The sequence below is a fragment of the Zootoca vivipara genome, chromosome 4, assembly GCF_963506605.1.
Source record: "Zootoca vivipara chromosome 4, rZooViv1.1, whole genome shotgun sequence".
In the NCBI taxonomy this organism is placed as follows: Eukaryota; Metazoa; Chordata; class Lepidosauria; order Squamata; family Lacertidae; genus Zootoca; species Zootoca vivipara.
The window spans coordinates 75574226-75595036 of record NC_083279.1 but is presented as its reverse complement, the minus strand read 5'-3'; the positions used below and the strand labels follow the sequence as shown (position 1 = coordinate 75595036).

Sequence of the window (20811 nt, the reverse complement as noted above, 5' to 3'; positions counted from 1 at the left end):
AACCTGCCTAGCCTAAAGGGCGGGTGGGTGGGTGATCCGATCGGGCTGGGAGCCGGGGATGAAGAGGCTGAGTTCCCGCCTCTGGCTTGATTAAAAGAATTGAAGCCCCGCCTCTCGGCCGACCCTATTGGTCAGCCCAGGTATGATGGAGGCGGGAACTCCCACCTCGCGAGGGGGCTGAGCTCTCAGCCCCCATCGTGAGAGTTTGGTCGGGCCAAGCCCACAACACCACCTCCGTGAGATGCGGAAGTGGTTTTTTCTGTGGATACATTTAAAAATGTGTTACATTCACTGCTTGCTAGTCCTTCTTCCTTCCTCTTGCCTATCCATTTGTTTGAGGGAGATAAGCACCTTGCTTGATGCAGTTACACTCCTCATCAAATAAAGTTTTGATGATAAAGGAGTAAGTATACCTGTCATGGATGGTAATAATGGTTAGGGACTAGATCTAAATCTGTATTCAGTGAGCTCAATAGAAGTTATTGATGCATAAATGAGATTCACTACATGAGTCTTTCTTAATCTGTTCACAAAGCAGAATAAGAATATAATAATACATTTACAGATTAGAGCTTTAGGAGATTTACAATGTAATCCTGTATATGTCTACTCAGAAGTAAGTCCCACTGAGTTTAGAGGGACTTAGGCTGCAATCCTATACATATTTAACTGGGAGTAAGCCCCATTGTGGGCTTGCTTCTGCATAAATAAGAATAGGATTGCACTCTAGTTAATCTTAATGGATTTGCAGACGTTCCTCATATACTAATCTCATCCATTTTAAAATAATGCTCTAAATCAATCAAAGAACTACAAAATCTATTCAATAATAAAATAATAATAATAATAAACCAGCAAGGAAGCTACTAAAAATAAGGTGAACATCTCATTGCTTCCATAACTGTATCTGTAGTTTGCAGTCAAAAGAGCTCTTCTTTTGACAAGCATACCCAGTTGCTTTCTTTCCACTTCGTTCTGCTCCCAAGGTCTTCACCTCTTCTCTGCCCCTCTTGTCACTGGACATATTTCATCATGTTTACAGCACTGTGTGGTTTTCTTTTTCCAAAGGTAAACATGGCACTGCTACTTATCAGTCAGTCTAAGTTTTATACTCTGCCTGCCCCTGGCTTTTGTCTTCATTTTGTAGACGTAAGACTTCCTGACTGGGAATTCTGAGAATTGAGCAGAGTCAGAATTATTTATAAAATTCTGACTCTGGGAATCCCCTGATTTATAGAGAGGAGAAGAAGAAATCACTACTTTTACTGATTCAGCGCCACTTTTCTCACTAGAAAATGAAAGAGGCTTTATGTAATAAACAATCAAAAAGAACAGAACTGCAAACACTACACTCTCACTTTAATTGTTGTTGTTGTTGTTTAGTCATGACCCCATGGACCAGAGCACGCCAGGCACCCCTGTCTTCCACTGCCTCCCGCAGTTTGGTCAGACTCATGTTGGTAGCTTCGAGAACACTGTCCAACCACTTTAATTACTATAATATTAATAAAAGATCCTTCCACTGGAAAAGATGGAAGAGTCAGGTGGTTCAGTCTAGCAGCCAGAATTATGTCTCACTGCAATACTTGCATCTGTTTTTAACTCATATGTCACAAAAGAAAATACTGAATGAGGAAGAAGAGCATGCAGACTTGGTTGTAAAGGATATTCTGTAAGAAGTGGAAAGTATTTCTTAACTAAACCATATAAAATGTTAAAGCTCTAATTAGTAAAAATGAATATTCACACATATCGTTAGCTGAAAATCATACACTAAAAAGGGTGAGCAATATTCTCTTTATTTCGGATGGAAAGTATTTTTAACATGTTAGTAGAAAATTGACATATTCAGGTAACGAATTCAGCCCTACTTCTTCCCTCTCCATTTAGCATTTTCCACTTTTTTACTCTGTGATGTACAAGCCCTCACTGGTTAATTATGTATATATTTAGCTGCTGCATGTGTTGGGCTTATTATTGTCATCTAATTAGATGTAACTTGAACTGCTTGCATCTAGAAAAACCATTAAAAATTCTTTCCTAATGACCTAGAGATGACAAAATGTCTGTAAAGTGTGAAGAAGTAGACAAGCACAGGAACATCGCTTTTAAAGAGTGTTAATCCAGATGCTGCAATCATCTAATTAAACAATATTTTGCTGTCATTAACATTTTCACCAAGGAATTGCAGTTATAATTTCTTTGTCAGCTGTCTCTACATCACTTTACCTTCAAAACTGAAGTGCCATATAAAAACATTAAATTGGATGGTTTAATTAAAAAGTTATTTTTAATGAAGAAACATATTCCGGTATTTCTGAGATCTCATTTTCTGTGCCTCAGTTTTTATTGTTCAAGTAGATTAGTGTCATAGGCTTGCAATATTTAATATTCAGCCTTTAACATTAATCTCTATAAGCCTAGTTGAAGGAAAATCTACTCCTTCAGTAAAGGTAAAACATACACCAATAGAGGCTTGCATTTCTGCAATTCATTATTTGGATAAGGAATAAATCTATGAAAAGTCTTATGTACAAACAACTAAGGACTGCATGAGAAAAAACAAATTCTTTTTTAAGTCTCTCCTGGTTGGCTCAGTGCTGTGCAGCAGGTAACTGCGATACCTGATGTCTCACGGGGTGAGGGAAGCAAGTTCCTTTCCCCCAACAGATGCACACACAAAGTAATCTGTGCAGATTCCATTGTCTGTATGGTGGTCCTGAACATGGGCTCTCCAACTGTTTCTTCTGATGGCAAAGTTTATTGCAGGTTGATCCAGCCGACACATCTGAACTACATCATATCAAGAGTGCTAAAACGTTTGCATTGCCTAAATGTGTGAGGTGTTGCTAAAGAATGCAAGGTTGTATAACCTGCAATTTGTTAAGCTTACCTTGCAAAGAAAAGGTCTGATTTTATGCCTCCCTAGGATTGAGAAAAGGGTGTGTGTGTGTGTGTGTGTGTGTGTGTGTGTGTCTAATATACATGACAGGCTGCAAAACAAGCATTGTGAACTGCCTTAAGCTTTGAGATGCTCACAAGTCTTAGGGTGTTGTATCTGAGATTTGCATTCAAGTCCTTTGCATGTGAACAAACAGGGTAAAGTGAATGGCTGTTGAGGGAGGACAGAGTGGCCTCATTCTGATCTCCATGTGCCCATTGGATCTTTTGGACCGAGCTTACATGTATACAATTTGTTTGTGTGTAGGTTCCTTCTTTGCACAACCCCAGGGTCAGGATTCCTGATTGAGGAGAGAAAGTTTACACATGTATACCCCCCAACACATGTTTATTCTATATGAAAAGAACTTGGATATAAATGGTAGCCTGCTTATGCTATAATTTTCATAGAATCATGGAATTGTAGAGTTAGAAGGGACTCTGAGGGTCATCTAGTCCAACCCCCTGCAATGCAGGAATCCTGCCCACAGCCGTCCCTAGGTGGGCTTGAACCACCAACCTTTTGGTTAGCAGAAAGACACACTGACCCATTGTTTTGTGTAGCTATTTTTCTCAAAATAGGTAAAATTCAGAATGTGATATTACACAGATGTGAAGAAAAATCTTTGATTGGTGTATTCTGTTTTTTATCAGTTGTTCAGTTGTCCTCTTTATTAACCATTCCTTATCTTCCACGTTTTCCCCCACCATTTTCAGGACGTACATATAATGATCTAAACCAATACCCTGTATTTCCATGGGTATTAACAAATTATGAATCAGAGGAGTTGGATCTAACCTTGCCAGGAAACTTCAGAGATCTTTCAAAGGTATGTTTCAACTACTTGTTTGTCGGAATTATTTTTATGAAAGGGAAAAGCACCCTTCTTGGAGGAAAAGTAACATTACTTGTTACTATGTAAGGGGACATGCCTCTCCTGTATCTCCACAGTCACAGCATACATTGTAATTCTCCAACGGTTCGACTTCGCGCCCAAAGGCACACTCCTCCATGGTCTCCCAGGACAAATGGATGGCAGCATAAAAGGATCTGTGGCAGGATCTCTATTCTTTAGGTCCACAATGAAAGCCACACATCATTTCAGGGAGCATGCTGCCTCCTCACATGTATGTTTTTAAAGAAGATGGTGCCCCAAAACCCAGTACACCTGTTTGTAATTGCTTAGGGAAACCTATGCAAGATTCCCAAAGACAAGGCAAGGATATTGGTGTCCAGTGGTGGATTTCAGTCTGTAGAGCAATATTTTCAGCAAGTTTTAATGGCTGCACTTGAGTTTAATCAATTGTTTTAAAACATTGGGCTGAGGGGAACCAAACATAGATTTTGGGAAAGCATATTCTTTTTGTACCTTTTAAATGATGACAACAGTGTCATCAACACAAGACACACTATCATTAAGCAAAATTGCTCATATCAGTAATCACTTAGTGTGAATATTCAAAGAATCATAGACTTGAAGAGTTGGGTGGGATCATTAAGTCATCTAGGCCAATCCCTACAACACGGAAATCTTTCTCCCAATGTTGGGCTTCAACCTATGACCCTGAGATTTCTGCCAACTGAACTATCACAGTTGCATTAAGTTCAATGTGAAAAAGTTATAAAGGATCCATAAGGATTTTTTTCATTAGACCCAACTGTGTAGAGAAGCACACTTTTCATGTGCTTTCCCAGACCACACAAAAACAAATAGAAATTAATTCATAACCTGAGGTAGGGATAGAGGGAAATAAAATCCTTCTTACTAAAACAGATAAATTAATCTGGTTCCCTAACTGTATTTCTGATTATGGTTTCATAAGTTTTCATAAGCTAATGAGACTTGCCAAACCTGAAAATTGGATGGAAACCAAGTAAAAGTGGATAGGTGTAAGAGGAAATAGAAAGTTTGGTAATGTATGAGTCAGCTTTGACTCACTGAATTGGCATTTATGCAGGTGTCCAAGAATACTTAGTGTAATGTGTTGTTCTTTGGAGGAATGTGGTCCACCGGAACATTTAACTCCCTGTATTTCCTAAAGAGTTATTGCTGTTTGAAAGAACCTGAGTTCACTGAAAGATCCCGTACAGTTCTGCATTTTGGTAGTTGCTTCTTGTACATGTAAAGCATTGATTTGCTTAAATTAATATCCTTTTTGAAAAAATAACCTAAGACATGTTGTAAATGAAGTTATGGTTGCTACATCTGCAGCACATATACCGTACCAAATAGTCTATCATATAGAAGGCAGATAAAGTTTCCTGTTTTAATAATTTTTGAATGAAGTTTAATATATCTTTCCCATCTGAGACTTAATTTCATTATGGCGTTAAAAATCAGGTGCCATCACTATCTGCTATGGGATTGTAGTCTGCCAGGAACAAGGCTTTTTGAGGATCACTCTGTGCTACTGTATTCTCTCACCAGCTCAAGATCCAACACGCCTGCTCAATTTATGCTTTTAAAAAGTTTCAGAAAATGTTCATTTCCCTTCCTCTGCAGCTTTGAATTTTGTTGGTGTGTTGCTGCTATGTTTAGGCTTCTCTCCTGTGTACATTTAACTAGGAACTAATTATCACCGAAATAAATTACAGTAGTACAATAGGATTGTACTATGCTTATGATTTGTATTGTTTCATTTGCACTGTGATCTTAGGTTAGAATTTAATTTCCTATCTTGTTAGTTTATGGCAGAAAGAGTGAGAGTGAGAGAGAATGCGTGTTTGTGTGTATCACACACACCAAGAAAAAACCCCACACCCATATACATTTACATTAAGGTTACGAGATTTTTCCCCCCAATGAATCCGGGGACACACTTCAACTTCAGTTGATGGGGATGGATTTTGTCAGGGGACTGATTTGTAAATCTGGGGACTGTCCCCAGGAAACGGGGGCATCTGGTAACCTTAATTTACAAATATATGTATATCTCTGTCAAGATAAACTCTCCTCACTGCAATAGAACAGGCTGATTCTATTAAAATGTCTCAAGTCATGATACTAGTACTGATGACATCAGCTTCAGCCAATTTTAAAGGTACCCAGAGTGATTTGTGCTGCTGCTGCTAAAGTCCTGTCCAATATCTAGCAAACTGCTGGCTGGAAGAAACTGTCGCAAATATGCACCTATCAGAGATGTGTAAATGCCATTACATGGCACAGAGCACATGCAAGGAGAAGCACATGTAAAAGTGCCAAGAGATGTAGTTGTCATTCCAATATAGATCTATGAAGGTTTCTGTTCTAGTGATAACCATTCTTAAAATACTGCAAACATAATCAAAGTCCATTTATGCGCATGAATTTCAATAGGCTTAAAGCATGCCTAAATGCATTGCAACTCTTGCGTTGCGTTTAAAATGGAGCTGGTGAAGATGTATGGCTATAAATACGAGTTGTGCACCAGAAAATCCCCAATTCAAACCTCATTTTAGCCATGCACTCATTTGATTTAGGCCTCAGTCCTTAGTGCTATAATGATTTTGGCCTAGTTTATGATGTGATGCTATGTGTTGTACTTTGGGAATTAAACAATACTATACAAATGCAGAAGTTATTATCATATTATTGGTCATCTTCCAGAAAATTACTTGTGGCTGGGTGCACCATTGGAATTTTACTTACCACACCCAATCTCAAAGTCTAGTTGGATCCAAGATAGCTGTATGCGTAGCTGTGTGTAGGGAGCCAGATGCTCACTGCAAGAATGGAAAAAGGCTTCAGTCCCCCACCAAAATTGGAATGGAAATCCCTCCTACTCCTACAGGGCTAGGAGCTGTGGGAGGGGCAGGGGATCCCTGAGCAACCTGCTCCAGTACCAAGAGAGGCACGCATCCGAGGGGGCATGGCGTGCATCCCAGGGGGTATGGTGCGTCGTCCACAGAGGGTGTTGCATGCACCCCAGGAGGTGCCGCCAATTGGGGGTCGGCATTTTGTCACCCCTCCTTTGGAATGGCACCCGGGGTGGACTGTTCCCCCCCCCCCGCCTCGGAACGTCCCGGTTGGTGACAATGTAGCATGAAGGACTGCAATTCAAGAGACAAAAATTTGAAGTACCCTTGGGATCCGGTTCTTTGGATCTAGACTAATATACTTCAATAGACTATTGCTAGTACTGAATTAATTGGCAATTATTTGTTAAATGGCTGCAGCTTAATTTAAAGCATATTTTAAAACAGACACTTCAAAACAGGCTGCAATCCTATATACACTTATCTGGGAGTAAAGCTCCATTGAACTGAACAGAGATGTTTAGTTATGTGTACTCTTAAGTGCAAGGGATTCTAGTTTTGTATAAAGAGGAATGTGCATTTTGACTACTAGTTGTCAATTTTACCTCTCTGTTTGGGCTAAAAAGCACAGCAGCAGCACATGGCTTCTGTTTTTTGTTCAATATATCCAATTGCCCACTTTAACCAACAGTGTTTTAGTGAACAATTACTGCACTGCATTTTCATTACAATGCAGCATTTGTCATAGTTCCTTCCTTCATATTTAATTATGTATTTTAATTGAAAGTTTAAAAAGTTATCCAAAATATCGATCAAGGTGTTCTATCAGTGAGATATTTCAGGCTTCTCAAGCTTTCTTCAAGACATACACGAGGTCAAAGGTTGCATCTATTGTTTGACAAGTTGAAAAGCTAATGAAAGAGACTGTCATAGATACATATATTATCTCTGCACTAACAAACCATCAGGTGATCTGCTTCTTTTCACTTTGATTGGACCTTCCTGTACAAAATGCCGCTAGGCATTCATACAAGGAGTATTTTTGCAACCTTTATGGTATGCTAGATTTCCTTTAAAAAAGAGTGGTACTTTAATGTGGTTTTCCTGTGCAAAATTGTATAATGCTGATTCCTAAAGTGCAATGAGTACATGACTTTGACATGCTGCATTGTCGCTACTCATTAAAGTGTAAATGGTTTCCCCCCCCCCTTTTACTTCCAGTCATGCACCCTGCTAAATAAAGTAGCTCCATCACCTACTGGGGAGGACTACTAATATTGACATATGTGAAGTACATCACACACGCCCATCTGCCGAAGGGAAAAATTATATTTTGTTAATGCACAAAGTGCTTGACTGGCAGAAGATAAGCATAACCACTTTCTTAAATTACTGTGCTGCTTTAAAGAGAAGGAAGTGATACCGCCTTAAGGTTTATAAATGTAATAACACAGCTGAATGCATGGAAGTGTGAGTTTTTCCAAGCAAGCAGTTCTTAATACAAGCAAATGTTTTTGATCAGGCAACAGACTGGCTATAGTGATGCTGAAGCCTTTTATTTTAAATGAGTTTTTGTTCTTAATTGGGAACTAAGCAGAAATTCTGTCTAAGCTTGTGTGTGTGTGTGTGTGTGTGTGTGTGTGTGTGTGTGTGTGTGTGTGTCTAATGGTGATTCCTTTGGACCGTATTTCAGTGACAAAAGATATGAGCTAGATGTGAAAATGTTAAGTTGCTGATTCTAAAGTAAGGAAATCTCCTGCTACCCTATTTGCATGAGATTCCATTCTGAAAGTAATCAAGCAAGTGGCAGTCCCCAAACAGAGATGCTACGAAAGGAAATTACAGGTGTACAGAAGCAGTATTTATCTAAATACAAGATGCTGGAAACATTCAACAGCAGAAGGTTGCAGGGGATTGGACTAGATGACCCTTGGCTCCCTTCCAACTCTATAAGATTCTATGAAGGCAGTCTCCTTGCCTTCCCAATGAGTGCCTTTAGGCATCCACTTGCCCTGTTGGTAGCAGAATGCTGACTTTGAGGAACTATGCAGTGGGATCAACTGATCCTACAATAAATTGGCCAGCAAAATGGTCAAAATGTACATCTATGCAGTGTTTTCTGTATTTCTCTGTAAAGACTAAAGAGTCTGGGCAAATGGCATGTCAGGAAGTAAATAACAGCAATCTTCTGCTGTCATATCAGTAGGAAGATTTTTCGGGGTGGGGGAAGCAGCTGACAGCTCTAGTTTCAGCAATCATTGTTAATTGCAGTATGGTACATAAATTACAAAATGACGGTACATAAATTACAAAATGACTCTACAATGCCTAGAACCCATAATTTGTTAGAAGTAACACTCTCTTAGTCTAGCATTATGTTTTAGAAATACTTTGCCTATGGTGAATAATCAAGTCCTGAATGAATATTTCCAGGCACATTTTTAGGGGGTGGAAAGAAACACTACCTTTTCAGTGGACAATGCTTTAAACCTTGTGGAGGAGACTTACATTGTTTACAATTGGAATTGATTGGAATAAAAACAGCATGCTAGGCAGTAAATTCATTTTGATGGCTGAGATTCTACCTAACAGGGAGAGTTTCATTCTCCCCCATATATCCGACTCTTTCTTAACCTCTTTCCACAATTTAATATAATTATTTTCATATAGGTTAAGATTTCTTACTGTCAGTCACATTCCCCAATACTTAACCTTTTTGCCTATTTTTAAACCAGACATCCTTTCTTTTTTAAAAAAAAAATTGACTGCTCATCCATATTTTTAACCAACATTTTGGTTTTATCTGAATCTATTTTGAAACCCACCACTTCTCCAAACCTTTTAATTTATTCTAAGGCTTTGGGAACACTCTCCAAAGGTTGTTCTAATATCAGCACCACATCATCAGCAAATGCCCTTAATTTATAGACCAGGCATAGGCAAACTCAGCCCTCCAGATGTTTTGGGACTATAACTCCCATCATCCCTGACCACTGGTCCTGTTAGCTAGGGATGGTGGGAGTTGTAGTCCCAAAACATCTGGAGTGCTGAGTTTGCCTATGCCTGTTATAGATGCTACGTCCCACCCCAATACCTTTAATTTCCCTGTTTCTCAATTCTGAAGCAATATTTCCAGTGTCATAATAAACAACAGTGGGGACAAGGGACAACCACTCTTCTCCTATTCCTGTGATTGATTGATTGATTGATTGTTGTAATGTGCCCTGGCACCTGCTGGTGAAGTGCAGGTAATGATAATAATTAATAATAAATAACAATCCACAATAGTTCTAAATCTAACTTCCATCTTTGAAGTACTTCAATGAGGGTATTGGGTCTCATTCCCTACATTTCTGACTTGACATTAGGTTTCACAATACTTGTCTATAAATATTTAAAGCTATCATTACTTTATGTGTTCATTTAAAAAAAAATTATTTAGAACATTTCTAGCCAAAATGTATCCCAGGGCAATTTCCCAGTACAATAAAACCAGCCAAAGCAGGGTTCCCAGACTGTGGTCTGTGGACCACCAGTGGTCCACAAGCTTCATTTAGGTGGTCCGCAGTGTGTCTGTAGATTAGAGGTTGAAGTTGGGAAATGGCACATCCATTGCATTGAATAGTCATAAAAATTTTTAAAAACTGTATTTTTATTGCTTCCTTTAATTCTTCCATCATATTTCGTTGTATTACAGTATGAATTCTGTGGAATGCAACATAAATTCTGTGGAATGCAAAATAAAGAAGCAAAATAAAATAGAATAAAATTATACAGCATCTAGCATAGCACATTACAATTGCTACAGTATGCAGAAAAAGCGGTCTGCCGAGACCCTTGGCAATTTTCAAATGGTCCATGGGGGAAGTACTTTGGGAAACACTGGACTGAGGCCTATAGCAATAAAAGGCAGCGGTTAAAAGCAGCAGTGAAAACAAGTTCATACCCAGAACTTGTATCTTTTTGTAGAGGTCATGAAACAGAGGGAAACATGCTAGTATTTTTTTTTTTTTTTTTTTTGGTACAGGGCTATGTGCCATCAAAGCCAGGAGTGAACCTCTCCTCTCATGATTCCGATCCCTGCTGTGATCACTAGACAGCATTCCTTTCCTGTTAAGACTAATCACAAACATACTTAAATAAAATGTTAGTTTGTTCTTTCCAACCATATTCCAACTTCAGCAGCTCTTCTGGCAACTATGGCAAAAACTGCAAAATCTTATCACACCAGTTCATACCTATCTTACACCTTGTCTTATCAATAGGAAGGCCAATTTACTGTATTGTTTCTGCACTAAATAATTATTTAAGCAAATATTTTTACTGAAGGCATTCTTTGCAAACAACCCAAATAATTCTGACCTGCCTTTACCATACGCCATACTGAACTATAAAAGACCGAAAAGGTTGAGCAGCCTATGAAACCTGAGTAAAATAAAAAAATGTAAATATTTATTTTATTGTTGTTCCAGTAGTTGGGAAGATGCCTGGAAAAGATTAAGAAATGGGTCATGCTTTCCTTTCATGAATGTTTTGTGAGGTCTTGCAGTGCAATCTGCATCAGATAAGCTAGATCCTGAGGGATTACTAAAATATTTTACACACATGAGAAAGCTGTTAGCATACCCTTGACAAAGCAAAGTATTAAGCAATCAAAATGTTTAAAGACGCCAAAATCTTTGTACAACATTGACTTAAGCTATAATTATCCACAAGGTAGAACCCCTATAAAATGGTAAAATGGTAGGCATTCTTTTGAGTGTGTGTGTGTGTGTGTGTGTGTGTGTGTGTGTGTGTGTATATATATATATATATATATATATATATATATATAGGGGTGTGTGTGTGTGTGTGTGTGTGTGTGTGTGTGTGTGTGTGTGTAACAGATACCTACCTCAAAAGAATCTGGAATTAAAGAAATAAACATTTGATTCATTCTCTATTGTCAATGTTTTATTTCTCTATTTTTGTAGTATTCACCTTGATTTAGGTTGGGGGATATACACACATTGCTACTATGCACTTAAGGCATGAATAAGTCACCATGCATCCCAACATGGAGTTTGCACTATAAAACACATTTATGGTTCTGAGCTAAACATATTAAGTAAGAAGAGGTGGTACACATATTTAAAATATGAGAAAGCAATTATTGTGTAAAAATGATAAAAGATGAAAAAATATATGCAGTATATACCAAAGTATAATGGCTATTGTCTTATATTTTGATTATGAAATGCTACTGCTGGGCTGGGAATGGGGTTTGGCCTGAGTGGAGGAACCCCTCAGCTTGTTTCTGCCAGTTCAGCTTCCCAAGTGACTCAGACCTTCTCCTTCGGTGCTCTTGTGGTATTCCTGCCAGCAGAGCACAGCAGAAGATCCCCCAAATGGGACTTCACGAGGACAGGATGGGTGGAGCTGGCCTAGGCTCTGCTGGATCCCAAGCTGCTCTCCCAGCCAGCTGGCATCAGGCCTGATCCAAGTCCAATAGCTATGGCAGTCAGGCCCATCTTAAGCATATCTGGCGCTGTGGTGCAGAAGGGGCGGGGGCAACGTTCTCTGTGCCCCTCCCTTTCCCCACCCCCTATGCTGGGCAGCTTGAGGCTCACTTGCCACGCAGGCTTCCTCAGCAGTCATGCTACCGTCGTGGGGCGGGCAGGAGGAAGAAGAGCGCTGCATAGCTTTGTGCGCCGCCGCCACTGCTGCTGCCTCCTCTCCCAGGCAGGAAGCGAGCGAGCACGGCTGGCCGTAGGAAGAGCCGCTGCCACCCAGCATGCCCTCGCAGCTGTTCCCGGTCAGTTTTGGACTCCCGCTGATGGGCGGGCGCCGTGGTGCAGGGCACCACTAACCCTAATGGGTAAGATGGCTCTGATGGCAGTGATTGGCTAGGGTGCACCTGCATTAGTAGCTCTGGCACTTCATAGAGGTGCACGACGCCTGGGCCTGCAATTTGTAATGCTCTGGAGGTGTGCACTTGTAGTGTACCTGAGATGTATTATAGGTCCTTTGAAATATATATATATATTTATTTGTATTCATTTGACTACTAAGTTAGGGAGGAATCCTAGGTTCCAGGGAAAGCCAACTGAGGGACCACTGGATCCTAGGAATCTCCTTGTCTGAGAGCAAAGAGGCAGGTCCATGTGCAGAAAAGGAGATGAGCAGCTGGCAGGACTCTGAATGTGCCAGGGGCAGGTTAGATCCATCACTTCCCACTTAGTTTCTTAGCTTGTTATTAAGAGCCGCCTCCTATGACACTCAAACTGCTAAAGTGGTAAGATGACTCTAGCAAAGGAAAAGCAAAAGCATGTGAGTAGAGTTGCGTATTTCGTTGTTCCCTTTGGGAGAAAACGAGGATTTGTGAGAGAAGCAAAGAGGGGGGGGGGAGAGAGAGACAGAGAGAGAAGTTAGGTAACTTGAATTGACCTTCTTGGGATGGAGGGAATCTTCCACTGTCTTATATAGTATATCACTATATAAGAATTAGAACTGGGCCCTTCCTGTTTAGCACAAATAGGCAAATAAAGGGGGGGTTGTTCACTGCCCACTTCCCCTCTTGAGAACGTTTCTTTATGTGGAAATTGCCCGTCTTTGGAAGTGGCTGCTGTCTTTTCATACTGTGTACATATTCAAGAATTTCTGCTTAAGATCACCAAACACCACAAGGCCTTCTGTGTAAAATCTTTTCATCATGAAATGTGCATTACAAAGTACGCTGCCTGAACAGAAGTCACATTTCATTAGCTGTGTCATTATGGTGAATGACAAGAGTAATGTTACTTTGGTTTGAAAGCATATGAAATGTAGGTTTAGATATATATTTCCAGAATATGTATATTGTTAAATTAACTGGGAAACTACCCCCCTCCCCCGCCCCGTTTGAATGGTCTTGAACTTTTGCAGACTCAAGCCTATGAAATAAAATTCCCAGTCCTTCTCAAGCAATCTGAACAAATGGCAATATGAATTATCAATATTTGGGCTGCTGAATGTCATATATGGTGAATCCTTATTAAAGGATGCAAACTAAAAGTGTGATATAGATTTCCAGAGCATTCTCCAGCTGTTCATATAGTGATATATAGTGATATATATGTATTCTCTTTGCAGCCCATCGGTGCTTTGAATCCAAAGAGAGCAGTCTTTTATGCAGAGCGCTATGAGACATGGGAAGATGACCAGACTCCACCTTATCATTATAACACTCATTATTCAACATCTACTTGTACCTTATGCTGGCTCGTTCGCATTGTAAGTATTTTTGTCGCTTTACCTTTACGTTTTAATGGATAATGTTTTTATATTGTACACAGCTTTAAGGTAAAGGGACCCCTGATCATTAGGTCCAGTCGTGACCGACTCTGGGGTTGAGGCGCTCATCTCACGTTATTGGCTGAGGGAGCCGACGTACAGCTTCCAGGTCATGTGGCCAGCATGACAAAGCCGCTTCTGGCAAACCAGAGCAGCGCACAGAAACGCCCTTTACCTTCCTGCTGTAGCAGTACCTATTTATCTACTTGCACTTTGATGTGCTTTTGAACTGCTAGGTTGGCAGGGGCTGGGACCAAGCAACGGACGCTCACCCCGTCGTGGGGATTCAAACCGCCGACCTTCTGATCGGCAAGCCCTAGGCTCTGTGGTTTAACCCACAGCGCCACCCACGTCCTTGTACACAGCTTAGAGATTTTTAAAATATTAAGTGGCTTAGAAAAGCCTGCTGTATGAGGCCAATGACCCATCCATCAAGAAAGGCAGCCTAGGAACTGGTAGGGCCTGCTACCATTGATGCCAAGAGAATGAGCAGATACAACGACAGAAAATCATTTCTGTGGGTGACACAATGACAGAAAATCGCAGTTGCAATATGCTTAATGTTAAATGTTATATCTGTCCAACTCAAATGTGGTAATCATGCATAGTCTGATGAAGTAGTATGTGATTGATTTCCTCCCTATCAATGGAGATGTATTTTTCTTGCTTCCCCCCCTTCTTTGTCTGTTCACAGTGGATACATCCACCATGCAGTAGAGCACTGGAAATCACCTGGCTGTTCTTCAGAATGGCTTGTTTATTTATTTGCATTTCTTATGTTCTCATGTTCCAGGCAAGATGGTTAGACCCCTAGACTTAAGCCAGGGTTTGATCAACCCTAGATCTAAGTCTAATAGGAAGTAATAGGCAGTTTCCAACTCACCAGCTCCCCTATTACAATCACTTTTTGCTGTGCATTGGAACTTGCCTCTCCTTTTGTACCCTCATGCGGCCCTTAAATATGTTCAGGGGTTTCCCCAAGCACTCCAAAGCAGATTTGGGGGACAAACTGGGGATTCGGGGGAAAGGAGAGGGAAGGGAAGTTCCGTTGCTGAGCCAAAAGTGCTTGTGGTAGCATAACTGTTCAGTGGCAGCCATTGTCTTTTGGGATGTTCACGCCATCCTGAGTTGTCCAGCTTCCTAAAAATATAGGCATTTAAACCATAATGCCCACTATATTTGAAGAGGGGAAACCACTATTGGCACAATTTATTCATGCAGATACCACCTTGAAAATGCAATAAAATGTAGCCCAATTATAATTATGAAGTCTGATTCCAACTTTGAAGCACCCCGTTTTGTAATCAAGCAGGGTGGAACAGAGAGGTAGAGCTGGGTGCCATCTGCATATTGGTGACACGCACCTGATGACAGCTCCCAGCAGCTTTATGTGGATGTTAAATAGCCTGGAGGACAAGGTTCTTGACGTTCCACTCATGCTCTATTTAGGGGAGACAAATCACAAGGCTGGGTTCACATGTAATGCTAAGCCAGTCCATGACTTAGTTCCTGCATGTACAACAACAGGACTGGGGGAAGAGCAAGGCAGGCGTGATTTTCTCTTACAGCCATAGTTTTCTTTTAATCTCTTTCCCACAGCCATCTTTACCTGAACGTAATTATAATTAAATGAGAAAAATTAAGAGGAAATATAGTGTATGTTGATATGAAATTATTTTTGAAGCTAAGAAATAATGCCGAAGTTATATGATAAATGTAGAAGAGCCTATGCGTTGAGGCTAAGGATTAAAAATCCAAAAGATAGACACCATATGTTGGTCTAATGGGGCACCCCGTAGTGTTCAACTATGGAAGGCTTAATCCTTGACTATGAATTTTCTTGCTTTTGTGTTTTTCTCAGACTCTTAAATAATGTTGTCATGGAATTTAGGATTATACTGTAACATAATTTACTATAATTACCTTTTTCCTACTGCTTTTTTCTAATCCCCAGTTGCTTTTGATTTTAGAATCTCAGCTTCCCCCAATAAGCAGCTTCAAAACACTCTTCAAATCAAAGTAAAGGTGCACAGAGTTTTATTGGGTTTTTAAAAGTACAACATAAATTTTAAGAATTCAGATTAATGAGGGGGTTTTTTTAACACTAATGGGATATAAATTTTACTCTTATTGAAAAGATTAATTGTTCTTTTAAAGCTTGCCATTTGTGGCATATACAAAATATTTTCTTATTTATTCAAAGGAGATATAATTAAAAACACAAAACATCACTAAGTTTCATATTTGGTAGTGCAGACTTAGCTATTGCTTTGTTTGGCCACCTGCCAGGCAATGACAGTCTTTCTCATATTGGAGTAGGTGATTCCTCTCCATCACCACATCACCTCCATAATCTAACCTTCATTAAGGGATGTAGGATTAAGCATTTGATATATTCCACTATGAGGTTAAAACAGGAACTATCTATCTATCAACACGAATCCTACTCAGCATATACCCATTGAAGTTAATGCCTGGCTAGAACCATGAACAAGAACTCTCCATACTATAACAGGTCCCAGTAGCTATTGTTTATTAAAATATTCCTTCCCCGCCTTTCCATGAACAGGTCTAACATTAAAACAGATGAGGTGTCAATAATATTTGGGGTGATTTCTTATTCTTGAGTCACCCCTGTTGGCTTATGAATCAAGATCAGTGAACCCTGCTGAACAAGCTGTGATCTCTAGAGTTCAAGAGCTAGAGTTCTCGGAGAGCTTGGAAGCTTTTTATTCAAGAACAATTATTCTAATATAGCAATAGACACAGTAAATTGGATTGCTTTTTGCAAGCTCAGGAGACAAATCAGTAAAGGCTGTTGTTCCCACTATCAGCTTCTTTAATCGCCTGGTCATGTAAGGCAGACCCTCATGTCTGCTTTGCTTGGTCAAACAAACTTTTGGAGCAGATGCAGGGGAGAACGAAGGTAGTGTGAGTTTTCTCCCTCCAATAAAAATATATTCCAACCAACTAAGATTAAATATGTGATGGGGTATTAAGTAGATGGGAGATGTGGCCACATCTCCCATATTCCCATCCAGTGCCCACTTTCTGCCCAATCCATGCTACTCATGCTCAGAGCAGATGTTGCTTCCAACATAGGGCCCAGGGGAATTTGGAGGAAATAACCTGCCCTTCACTTCACATTGCTGGACTGAATAGCACCTTCTAAAAATGTTTAAAGGAGGCAGTGGTTCATCCCCTCTTCAAGAAGATCTCCCTGGCCATGACCTTGGGTGAGAGGCAGGGAAATGATGGTCTTCCAGGGTGAGAGCCGGGAGGAGCTACTGTCCTCTGTGGGTGGTAAGAGCGAAGAATTACATTGAAGAGAAGACTCTTGTTTTCGGATTATACAATTTGTATTTTTTGTGGCTGCTATTTTATCACATTACGGAAAAAGGATAATAATGTTATCATTCAAAAAGATCTCCATGGCTCGGAATAACAATTAGTGCCTAGTGACAGCTCCCAAAATGTGGAACTCCCTCCCCATAGAAGTGCATCAAAACCCTCATTATAATTCTCATCATTTGCTGATGATGCACCTAATTACCCTGTACTTTAACAGTTAAAATTGTGTGAATTTTGTGGGCCCACCTCTATTGTTTGATGTACATCCTTTGGTTTCTTTAAAATTGTTTTATTGGATTTAAGTGTTATATGATTAAATGGTTGCACTAACCCAGGGACCTTATGATGAAGGGCGAATGAGAAATCTTTTATATAAATATATCAATGAGAAAAAGAGAAAATAAAATAAAAAATAATTGTTGGTGACTTGTGCAAGCTATAGTGGGCTGTCTGGGGAACATGGGACCTGGTGCTTGCCCCACTATGCCCAGTGCTGGTGCTAGGCCCACATCCCATGTTGCAGTCACATAAGAGGGCCCTATCAGGCCCCTGCATCTACAGCAGACCACTTCATATCCTTTGTCGCTACAAAATAGGAAAGTGTGGATTTTTCTCTGAATTATGTAAGTTTCACAAGGCATTGCTTATATGCTAATGGTGCTCCTTAAAATATTCAGTAAGCATTTCTGAAACACTCTCATAACCTTTAGCCATTAACTGCACTTGGCCAACAGGTTATTTACAACCCATAGTTGAAAATGCCTGACAATAAATTCTTAAATTTAAATAAATTAGTGTGGGTAGTGTGTGCCTAAATTACTTCCGCTTGGAATGAAGTCCTCTGCCTAGACTCACACTGCTCAGTCATGTTCTCCATGTTACTTCCTGCTTAGCATTGTATTTCATGTTCGTTATAAATCCAGCCTTCCAGACTATACTTTTTTAAAAAAAAACTGGAGCTGCCTAATGTTTAGGGGATACTTTTCATTAGTTAATGACCATAGCTGTTATTAACAGAACTTAATGGTTGCCATGGTAATTAATGTTAAAATTGTAATTATTCAACTCTTCTCAATGAGGAACTTTTCATATAAGAAATGCTTTGGAGTATTATCACTGTGAATTAATTCACATAACTATATGAAAGAAATGCTATTAGGGCTCTTCTGCTTCATTCTAAAACATTTCATTCTGAGATTAAGGATAATCCTATGTATGTTTATTAAGTCCCGGTGTGTTCAATGGTGTTCATTCCTTAGTAGGCGTGTTTAGGATTGCAACCTTGGATTTAAGGTGAATTCTGTGGCTTATGCAAGCAGTGAAAACATAGACTGCTGCAGTGGTGGGGACTACAACCCCCAGCTTTCCTGATTATTGACCATGCTGGCAAGGTCTGATGGGAGTTTGGGTTCAATATCAGCAGAGCCATAGGCTCCATATCCCTGGTCTACTGGGACTATCAGAATTGATAGAATATGAGTAAAACTTTATATTGTAGACATGGATACATGCCACCATAGAAGTCAGTAGTGCACAGTGGAGTGGGGTGGCAGAACTCACCTCCTGACAGCTGCTGCTTACAGAGAAGAAGGAAGGTTGATGTGGTGCTAACACGCTGCTGGAGCCAATCCTATGCTCCTGCCAGTGTGTTTGCACCACATTGACCCCCCTCCCTTGCCCTCCTTCCAGGTAAGCAACAGTGACTTGGTTGCCAGGAAGTCAGGTGAGCACCACAATGTTGTCATTCCCTGATCTGAAGTCTGAAACTAACATATCAACAGTTCTTACTGGGAACAAATTCCATTCAGCATTATTGCTGCATTTCAGGTCAGAATTGAGATATCTACTTCCTTTAGAGTGTAGGCAAAAACATTGCTGCTTTAATTTCTGATGACCAAATGGTTATATGTGGCTTAAATATAAATTCTAGTCTTTATCATCTGATTCTACACAATGAGCTAAGGGCATCATAATCTAGTCACACTTTGCATCTTCCCCACCCATTTTTTTGTTTGTTACTAATTATGTAGGAGTTTTTTTGCCAGCTAACTTCGCTATCCATATGTGGCCCTTGTAGGCAAAAGTCAACACTTGTGAGAGCTAGCTAGAAAGAGTCTTTTTTATTTTTAATGGTGGAGGGCAGCCTGGTACCACATATGAAATTGCATGGGGATTTAGCTTTCATTTCTTACTGCACATCTAAACAAAAAGGTTTTAATGATACAGTTCTATGCTGATTTTTAATGCATTTAATTACATATTTTATTTGAACATATTTAGTTTGAGTAGCATCCTGCCAAAATTAAGCACTTCCAATTTTTCCTTCATTAGGGAGTTGAGTGGATGCTTAGATCTCTCATCCTGAAAACAATTGAACTTTAACATGTTTCATTTTTATGAATCATTTCTTTGTTGAAGGCTTGGTATAATTTACTCTTCATCATATTTATTCATATATATATATATCACATGTAAAATATAATGTATGGGAAGTTCTCCAGAGAGCAGTGGAGTTTAGTCAATGAAATAGATAGAGATATTACTGGAGTATTTTGGAAGACTGGTGTGTGTGAAATAGACTGTAATACTCCAGTCTCTTGATGACAGTATTCTAATATAGAGCCAGCACATCGTTTGTTGTAATCCTTCCATTCTAGGATTCAGATGCTTTTGGGTTTTTTAATAGCAATAGTTGCATCAAGAGATTAAGCATAAGCAATGTATTAATGTAAAGTGCTGATTAATTCTTTATTAATTCTTCCCTTAATTAATTTTAAATATTAACCTTGAAGGTACTCAAATTATGAAGTTGTTTTGGATTCCTTTGCTTATTACATTTGTATTCATTTGTTATTTTTTATTTAGGAACCCTTTACAACATTCTTCCTCAATGCAAATGATGGAAAATTTGATCACCCAGATCGAACCTTTTCTTCAGTGGCAAGATCTTGGAGAACTAGCCAAAGAGACACTTCAGATGTGAAGGTAGGATTATTGTTTTGCTACATATGCATGCAAAATAATTGAGTAACTGTTATTGTTGTTACATGCTACAAATAAACAATTAACTCATGCACTCCTGAAGTTCTGTTTCACATACGGTAAGAGCAAACAGAATCACTGGTTTAGACTTCACTGCTCTAAAATGCCATTTTTATATTCAATGAGAAATAAAGACTTCTTTTGTTCTTGCAAAAAACCCCACAACCAGTCTAATTTAAATCAAATAATCACAAGATAGAGAAAAGCCCAATAAATTTTCTTTCCTGCTGTTAACTCAATGTTTGGCCCATTCCATAAACAGAGCAAGATTGGATTTGACCTTAAAGTGTCATATTGTTATAGCTTGCTGAGCTCTGGCTTTGCATTGCCTGGGGCAATTAATAAAGCATTAATGACAAGACACATTTAAAATGTATGCTTTTCTGTAAGCCTTAGCTTTTACTTGACTATGCCTGAGGATATTATGCAAC

The 20811-nt window shown here is 39.5% G+C and overlaps 1 protein-coding gene across 11 annotated transcripts in view; it reads left to right on the top strand.

The window, feature by feature from the left end:
- Positions 1–20811, top strand: part of NBEA (neurobeachin) — a 354996-nt gene that overhangs the window by 274265 nt on the left and 59920 nt on the right. For all 11 annotated transcript variants that reach the window (XM_060273786.1, XM_035114665.2, XM_035114666.2 and 8 more), the window contains 3 exons: positions 3658–3770; positions 13787–13927; positions 20204–20323. In XM_060273786.1, the coding sequence (XP_060129769.1) occupies positions 3658–3770; positions 13787–13927; positions 20204–20323 (374 nt within the window). The remainder of the gene's footprint in view (positions 1–3657; positions 3771–13786; positions 13928–20203; positions 20324–20811) is intronic.